Source organism: Leishmania donovani, chromosome 33 (genome assembly GCF_000227135.1).
Source record: "Leishmania donovani BPK282A1 complete genome, chromosome 33".
Lineage (NCBI taxonomy): Eukaryota > Euglenozoa > Kinetoplastea > Trypanosomatida > Trypanosomatidae > Leishmania > Leishmania donovani.
In genome coordinates, this window is record NC_018260.1 from 121,520 (window position 1) to 130,386 (window position 8,867).

Sequence of the window (8,867 nt, forward strand, 5' to 3'; positions counted from 1 at the left end):
CACCCAGAGAGAGTCGGCGTGTGTACTGGGCCCTGAGCTGCCACGCACCGAGAGGCGTGCCCACACACACACACACACTCACCATGAGGGCCACGCGCACAAGCAACAACGTCATGAAGACAAACGCGAAAGCGTGTAAAACTCTGCGAATTCGCGCACACACATTCACGCACTCGCGTGCGCAACCACTTCGCGCGTGGGTGGAGTATTGACGACGATGCCTGCATGTCTACCGGTGCGCGGGCACTTCCACACGCTATACGTGGTAAAATCAACCAATAAAACAGAAAAGCGAAATGGCAAGAAAATCGAGTGGGCCGTCTAAGGCGAAATACCGGCAGAAGCCTAGAAAGAGGAGAGGGAGAGGGAGGCAGGGGGATTTCTCGCCTGCGCTGCACACTCGTTCGAGAAGATAAACAACAGCAAACTCGGACGTGACATCTTGGCACACACGTCGGTTTCAGTGCTGCTCGTCCCTCGTCCTCCAACTCACGGGCCCCGCCCCTACAGCTATCCGCAGTTTCACTCGTGCACGTGTGGCGGGGTGACCGTGTCTGGCAAAAAAGCACGCTTCTTCACCCATGGAGGGCGAAACGTGTACAGGACGTGCCCGTCGTCGGTCAGCACGTCCCAGCCTTCCTCCACCTTCGAGAGGCTGAACTCGCGAACGGCGTCGTTGTACTTGAGGCAAGCGTTCATGTACTGCAGTAGCTCCGTCGCCTGCTTCTTCGAGAGTTTCTCAAGAGAAAAGTACACTGCGATGAGGTCCTCGGCGGTGGACACCACCACCGGCGCCGCCACCCACCAGTCGGGGGCGATGGAGCGATAAAGCATCTTGACACAGTCGCCCAGCATGAAGCGAGTAGGCACGTCCAGTCCGCCGCTTCCTGAGGGCACAAATGGCTTGCCGAGGCGCTTGCTTTCACTCAGGAATCGCTCCTGGCGGCGAGCCTCAGCCGCTGCCTCGTAGGGGTCGCTTGGGGTGGGCCCCCCAGCGCAGGACTTTGCGAGTGATCGGTACTGCTGCCTCTGCGGTCGACTACGAAGCTGCGGTGCACTAATCGGCAACGCGGCCTGTGGCGGTGATGCAGCATCAGCACCAACAGAGGATGCCGAGGGAGAGGCGGTGCGTCGTGCCGATGAGGCGCGAGCGACAGAGTCGTGCATAGGGGTGCAAGCGCCGAGGGCACCGTTGTGGCTGCGGTGCCGCGGCGCGTAGATCTCCTCCAGCTCCGTGCTTGCACGCGGAACGCAGCGGTTGGCACTGCCAAGGCGGCTCGCCGTTTGCCCACCAGAGCCGCTTTTGGCCAACGTGCTGCGGCTGCGTTGCAGGACTCTCTGCAGCGATCGCAGGCTCCGCGGCGACATCTGCTGCTGGTGTGGATTCGCGCGCCTCGTCTTCGCCGAGGGGTTAACTGTCAGCTGAGGCAAGGTCGACGTGACTGCGAGGGCGTCGTAAGGCACCGCTAAACCGCTTGTCTGCGAGAGCGTCAGGAAGTGCTGCTCCCTGCGCTTCTGCAGCTCTACCTGCAGTGCGTGGTAGCGTGTGAGCAAGTCATGGGGAACGTATTCGCTGTCGTAGTAGTCCTTCATTGTAGCATATCCAGGCGCATCGCGAAGGGCGCTCATGGTGGACGAGTAAAAGGCAAAGAGCTGATGCGATGCCGCTATGCAACGAGGGCAGCATTCACGGCAGAATGCGCAGACAGAAAAGGCTCCGAGTGATGAGCCGTTCGTTTCGTACGCGACCTCCTGCCCAGCGTCAGGCCGTGGGCATGTGTGTGTGTGTGTGCTTGGAGAGGGGGCAGGGGCAAAGAAGGAAAGGGTAGCCGAATGCGGAGAAACGAGACTGGCAGAAGATGCGGCGCCGCACGCGGAGCTCTTTGTCGCTCACGCAGCTGCTAGCATCGATATTCCATCATCCATTTTTGCCGCACTCTCACCTGGGGGGGGGGGGTCTGTTCCCACTCTTCCGCACGTTTGTTTGAGAGCGTTTGTGCAAGCGTCGAGCTAGAAGCGTACACGGAGGCCAGCGTGACATCCCATTAGGTGCGCCGGTGCACCCGGGACTGTGGACGCGGAGGTGTGTGTGTGTGTGCCCACCGAAAAGCCGAAATAGCGAGAGTACGAGCCAAGAAGCGAAACGTACACCCAGAGGCAAGAAGTAAAGCTGAAAGATCACGCACACGCGCACTGAAGAGGCCGAAGACAGGGGGGAGTTTATCGCGGCGTTCCCAAGTGATACACACACCCCTGCCATACACGGATACGTGCAGAGAGGGCAGAAGCAGAAAACCTTCCGGCACTTTCCTCCCGCAAAGTGCGGCAGCGGCGGGAGAGATGGGGAGGGGAGTTCCCGTGTATTCGATGGATGTCCATCGCCGCGGGTTGCTACCCTCCTCTCCACCCACTTTCCCTGCGGCGATCGCCTCCTCCCTCTTAGCAGCAATGACCGTTGATCAGCAGTCACCCAAGAGAGAAAAAAAGGGGCAGAGTCACGTAAAATGAGCAAGCCACTGCCGCAACACACAACATCAGAGAGAGAAGACGCACTGCTGTCTACTCGCGGATCTCACTGTCAGCCCTGTTAAAAGCGTCACGAGATGCCTTAGCTGCACCGGTGAGCGGCTTGGCCGACAGGAGCGCCTCCCGCTCCATCGAGAAGGCGGTCGCGAAGCGCACAAAATACTCAAACATGTCGGAGAAGGTGTGCCCCTCGCGTGCCTCGATGTCGTTGTGCCCACAGCCCGCAAACCACCTGTGAAAGGCCCCGATGCTGACGTTGGCAGCGGTCACGTCGAGACGCTCCTCCGCCACCCGCCGCACCGCCTCGGGCAGGCCATCGTAGGCGCGGCGATAGAGATCGAACACACTGGCTTTCTCTCCATCAGGGGGTGGCTGGGCAGTGGCGAGCGCCTCGTCAGCAACGCTGATAGCCGCGGATGCCTTCGTAGTGTTTGTTGGCCCTGTTGAGGCAGCACCCAGCTTACTTGAGCGTTTCGCCTGCTTTGCCCGCGCCCCCTCACGCTTCTTCAAGAGTCGTTGCAACGCGCTGTTGCGGCGCGCTACGATGTCCTCGAGTAACTCGCTCGAGCAATGGTGTGGGACGACGTTGTCGCGGGTTCCGTGCATCATCAGCACCGGGCACTCCATGATGTGCTCGATGCGGCGGTAGTTAGGAAACAAGTCAACGCAACAGCAGAAGTGCGGAAGGCAACAAGACGAGACGACGCGGAGGCAGGAGGTAAAGGTCGATATAAGCACTAAGCCCCCCACCTTCTTGTGATGCTTCTCAGCGAGGTAGCACGCCGGCCCACCCCCGACGGAGCGGCCAACGATAATAATGCGGTGAGCAGGGTAGCCGAGGGAGAGGAGGTGGGCGTACATGTGATCGGCGTCGCTGTAGACGCTCTTCTCCGTCACCTCCGCCGGCGTCGCAGCGTCGGGAAAGCCAGAAAAACCGTAGCCGCAGTAGTCGTACACCACCACCGCCACTCCAAAGACGCAGGCCATGGACTGCGCGTAGCTGAAGGCGCCGCCGAGGTCCTCGGCGTTGCCGTGGTGGAAGAGCAGGACCATGGAGGAGCGCACGACCCGTTCGAGGTTGTCCTTGGTCACGAGATCGCCTTTTGAATCAAAGTGGAAGTACGAAATTCTCTCGCCGCTCTTCTTGCTCGTAAAGCTCATGTGCCGCTTGCGCTGCAGCAGCTGCACCCGCTGCAGACTGTTCGGGTCCCGTGGGGGCGCAAAGACGATGCTGTTCACGAGCGACTGCAGCATCGTGAATGGAAGAAGTGAGAAGACACCGTAGGCTAGAGAGTCCGAGAGGGGGCGGGCGGGGGGAGGTGGAGGGACGGCCGGCACCGCAAGAGCGTGGAGAAGAAGTAGGAACGCGGAGACGAAAAGGAGCGGGCACATGCAACAGAAAAAAAGAAAACGGTAGACGCCGATGACAGGGAAGGTGCGAACGTCGAGGCGGACGCACTGAGGCAAGCTGACGCACAATGGCACCTGGCTGCCCTGTAGCGGAACAGCCCAGCACCAGTGGAGGACGAAGCGACGGCAGCTAGCGAGCGACAGCACACTCGAATGGCAGCAGGCGACAAACAAGGCGTAAAACAGCAATGAGCCGAAGGAAGGGAGGTGTGCGTGTAGATGAGAAAGGTGGTAGGGAAAGGGGGGGAGGCGGTGGGTGTGTCGCTCGCTCGCTCTCTTTCCGTGCCCATGCGATGCGTGCGTGTGGCGGGCAGTGTTGGTGTGTGAGAAGTTAGCACGAGAAAAGCCAGAAAAAGAGACACATCAGCGCGCCTCTCTTCCAACGACGAGGAGAGCACCGCGGAGCTCGTGCACACACACTCATACACACCAGGAAAAGTTTCCAGTTGCACACGGGAGGGGATGTGAGGGAGACGGAGAGAGGTGGCGGCGTTTTAGCCAAGCAGGGATGTACGTGGGACAAGTGCACATCAAGAGGGAGAGACACACGGCCCATAGAGAACGAGAGGGGCGAGGCCGCAGATGCCTCTCTGTAAGCACACATCCGCATGATCGCGCGGCCACCCACGCATATACGCGTTCGGCCAACACTGCACACGACTGCCACTACGGTGGAAAGGCCCGGCCAGGCAGTAGCACTCGCATGCGAGAGAGAGAGAGGGGGGGGGAGACCATCTTTTCGAGAAGGACTCACAGCGATCATCATCGCATCACACACGAGGGGCGGTGCGGAATACGAGCACTTCGTCACCACGAATCCTATTCTCGCATTTGAAATTGCTTCGCCGCCACAACCGCCAGCTTTACGGGATACAAACAAGGATAGCGAGAAGATAACGCACTTGCAATGCACGAGAGCAAAGAACGACAAACACGTCTGACGCCGACGCGTTGATCGACGATGCGCGCACGAGTCGTCGAAGGGCCAACTGCTGCTTGAGGAAGAAAAGGCGGTAGCAAGGGATTGCGCCGCCTCCGCGATCGTGATGGGCGTAGGGGGAGGACACCAAGCATGTGTGTGTGCGTGTGTTGCCTGGAGAGAGACAAGTAGCGTCCCTTCTTCCTCCTCGCCTCCGACTGAAATCGATAAAGGGAAAGGGGCTTCGTAGTCTTCGTATACTTAGAAACAAGAGTAGGCCCTGTCTATGCATGATCCTCTATGCGTCTCTGCGTTCGCAAGAAAACATAAGGAAAACGTGCGTGTGTGCGTCCACCACCGCTGAGAACCCCTCCCCCTTCTCAGCCCTTCCTCTACGCAGAAAAGTGCATGCAGTCCCACGATTGAGCATGGAAGGAGAGAGAGGAGGAGGAGACAAGGCAATTGCACGTACCATCGAAGTGCGCCCGTCAATAGCCGACTACGCCACCTCGCACAGATACGGGCGGACATCTGCGTCCTGCCGGATCTCTAGCTTTAGCCGCTGCACCGCCGCGTCGTGATCGTCGCCCGGTCCCTGCTGTTCCAGCTCACGGATGCGCTTGGCGTACGCCGAAACCTTCCGCACCACCGCCTCGTCGAGCGCCGCTCCAGCACTGCTCTTCGAGGCGCCCTCTTTTTCAAATGTCTCCCACTCCGCAACTTTCACCTTGGCGCACGCAATCACGGACTCTGGCAGGTGCGCCAACGACGCGACGTACAGGCCGTAACTGCGTCCGCACGGGCCTGGCTGGAGAGTGTAGGAGAAGCGCAGCGTTCCGGCCGACTCGTCGACCTCGGCGCCAAAGTGCATGTTCTGCAGCGCGCTGCACTGCTGCGGCAGCTGCGTCAGCTCGTGAAAATGTGTGGAGAACAACAGGGTCGCGCGAACACGCACCGCCACGTCCTGGGCAATCGCCCACGCCAACCCGAAGCCGTCGTACGTGGACGTACCGCGGCCGAGCTCGTCGATGATGGCGAGGGTATCCTGCGTCGCGCCTGTGAGAATCGAGGCAGACTCGAGCATCTCCACCATAAATGTAGAGACGCCCTGTGCCAAGTGATCGGTCGCGCCGACTCGGCACATGACAGCGTCGCGCACCTGAACCTCCGCCGCATCGGCCGGTACAAAGCAGCCCGCTTGCGCCAGCACCACCGCGACACCGACGCTGCGCATGTACGTGGACTTGCCGCCCATGTTGGGTCCGGTAATGAGCAGTCCGTTTGTTTGCGTGGTGAGATGGAGAGGGTTGGCCTTGTAGCCCGGCTGGCGAAGCTCGACCAAAGGATGACGGAGCCGCTTGAAGGAGAGGACCGGCGCTGCGTCTGCGCCGCGTGCGCTTGTTCCCTCCTGCTTCACCAACGCCACAGTGCCAGGGGCCTCGCGTACAGCTGGCCGCACCATGGGGCGCGGGCAATCCTTCACCACGAGAGCCCAGGCCACGAAGACGTCCAGGGTCGCTATCAGCTCCTTGGCGTCGTCGAGCACGGGCAGGTAGGAGGCGATGGTGTCCACAAGCTTGCGCTTGAGGTCCATCTGCCGTGTCTCGTAGTCGTCGCTGATGCGCCGGTACTGCTCGCTGAGGGCCGCCATCTTCTCTGACACAAACCGTACGCCGTCCTTGGACGTGCTTACCGTGATAAGTTCCTTTGTGCTGCGCAGCTGGCGATCCTCCTTGCGAGAGACACGAAAGACGTAGCCATACGTACCGTGGTACTCGTGCTTGAGCTGCTTCTCATTCCACCCGTACTTGCTCAGGACGCGGCCGTACTCCTTGTCGATCTGCCGCTGCGTGCTCGTGAGCTGCTCATGCAGGGCCTGAAGCTCGTCGTCGAACGCGGCGTTCATGCGGACCGCATTGCGGTCACTGAAGTCCACCGTTGCCTCGATCAGCGTCTTCAGGTTCGCCATATGGTCGTTGATATCCTCCATCGGGGCAATGTACTCATCTTTCAAGAGCTTCGACTGCGGGCCTGTGTAGGTGCCCAGAACCTGTAGAGCAGCAGGGACGACATTCACAAATTCCAGGAACGCCTGCGTGTCCTTCAGGGCGAGGCTGCGACGCTGCAGTTTGCGGTTAAGTCGATCCATGTCGCCGCACCGCTTCAGCACCTGGGTCGTGAACATGTCGCGTAGAATGGGGTTCTCCACGAAGAGTTCCACCATTGTGAGGCGCTGGTTGATATCGTCGGCGCAGCGGAGCGGCTGCAGCAGCCACTGCCGCATCGCACGCGCGCCCATGCCAGTGTGACAGCGGTTCAGCCACGAGAACACAGACGTCGGAAGGGTGCCGCGCGGCTCCGGCTTCTTGCTCACCAGGTTCAGCGCCTCGATCGCCGCGCTGTCCAGCTTCATATACGTGGACGGAACGGTGCGGCGCAGGTAGAAGGCGCGCCGATTCGACGGGTCCATGACATCAATGCGGCCGAGAATGTTCTCCACGGCTTGTCGCGCAATCGGGCAGAGCTCTAGCGACAGACGCTCCTCTGGCACTCGCAGGATCTCTGCCAGTGCCTCGAGGCCTTTTGCAGCGGCTTCCTCCTTCTGCAGCTGCTGAATCTCGCGCAGCGAGCGCACGCTCAGCTGAACGCCGCACCGCTCACATATACGGCGCACCGCAGTGATTCGGTCATCGTCGTTGAAGGTGGCTTCGGCGCCAGCGGACGCGGCGGGTGACATCACGCACAACAAAAGCTCCTTCAAGTTCGTCTGCGCGACAAGCGCGTCCAGGCTGGTGAGCTGCGGCGTGTCCGTGTACTCGGCAAAGGTCAACTGCCGCAGAGTGTTATTCAGCGCCGCAAAGCCAATCGCTGTCCCCGTGTCCTGCGTTGCACCGAACACGAGGGAGCCGCTCGCCAGCAGTTGAATCTCCGCCTCCTCAACCTCGAAGAGCGATGCTTCAAAGTCGGTGATATTCCCTGGCGAGCCGCGCTGGCGGCACACGTACGACCCGCCGGCCGTCTCTCGCTCGTAGTACTCCACCGACACCCCACGGCGCAGCAAGCAATCGCGGATGATCTCCTTGCAGAGTGCGTCATTCACAACAACAACGTCCACCATGGCGGAGGACGAGTTGCCGCTCGACCACTTCTTCAGCACGGCGGTGGACTTGATGTACTCTTTCGCGACGAGGGTGGCCCACCAGCCCAGCACGTAACATCCCGGGTTGGAGCCTCTGGAAAACATGCGAAAGCATTGGCTGGAGTCGGCGCCAAGGGCCAGAAAGGCCTGCACAACACCACCGTCGCGCTCGTCCGTCATCGGATAAGAATGTTTGCCTTGTCCGTTATCTCTTTATCGCAAGTATGCAAGCGTGGTGGAGCACACAAGAGCCTACGCCTGTATTTGTGTCGGATTTATGCGTGTTGGGTGGCCGGACTCTCCGTGGTAGGGCAATTTGAAGATATGCCTAAAAAAGTGACCGTGTGTGTGTATGCCTGCGTGCGTAGGTGCATGTGCGCGTACATAATTTTCTTTGCCTCATCGCATACGGTGGTGCTACAGAGAGAGAGGTGATGAAGGGGTGTTTCGGAGGCACCGATGAAGACGCGCAAACGCAGCGAGGCCCACCGCCGGAGCAGATGAATAGGAGAGAGACAGCAGAGCTTACGAACACCACACACTCGCTTTCGTTTCGTTTTTACCCTCTTTCAATGCGCCCATTCCACACCCGCAGCAGGTCCGCAAACATACGCATGCGCAGCCGCCGCTCACCCGCACCAGCGGCAGCACGGCTACATCCTCGACATCTAGGACACACCGTCCTGTCATCGAATCGGGGCCGCGCGCCTAACGCGCACCTCTCGCCCTTCCTCGCCCCTTCTCCACAAGCGTGCTGCGCGATTGGCTCCATAAGCACCCTGGCGGGACTGCATGCCCTGATCCGGGCGAGCCGCACTCAGCGTCCTGCTCCAGGGCGGAGGCGGTGGCGCCCGTCGTGCGGTCAACAGGGGG

At 60.3% G+C, this 8,867-nt stretch overlaps 3 protein-coding genes across 3 annotated transcripts; all 3 read right to left on the reverse strand.

Annotated features, from left to right (window-relative positions):
- Positions 1 to 522: 522 nt before the first annotated feature.
- LDBPK_330400 (hypothetical protein, conserved) lies at positions 523 to 1,629 on the reverse strand (the record flags this gene model as incomplete). The annotated part of the gene is made up of 1 exon (XM_003863816.1): positions 523 to 1,629. One exon carries the CDS (start codon positions 1,627 to 1,629, stop codon positions 523 to 525), a length of 1,107 nt encoding a protein of 368 aa, XP_003863864.1.
- A 930-nt stretch (positions 1,630 to 2,559) lies between these two features.
- On the reverse strand, positions 2,560 to 3,780 carry LDBPK_330410 (serine peptidase, putative; the record flags this gene model as incomplete). Its single annotated transcript, XM_003863817.1, has 1 exon — positions 2,560 to 3,780. The coding sequence occupies one exon, from the start codon at positions 3,778 to 3,780 to the stop codon at positions 2,560 to 2,562; it is 1,221 nt and encodes a 406-aa protein (XP_003863865.1).
- Positions 3,781 to 5,354: 1,574 nt separating this feature from the next.
- Positions 5,355 to 8,174, reverse strand: LDBPK_330420 (DNA mismatch repair protein, putative; the record flags this gene model as incomplete). Its single annotated transcript, XM_003863818.1, has 1 exon — positions 5,355 to 8,174. The coding sequence occupies one exon, from the start codon at positions 8,172 to 8,174 to the stop codon at positions 5,355 to 5,357; it is 2,820 nt and encodes a 939-aa protein (XP_003863866.1).
- Positions 8,175 to 8,867: the final 693 nt, after the last annotated feature.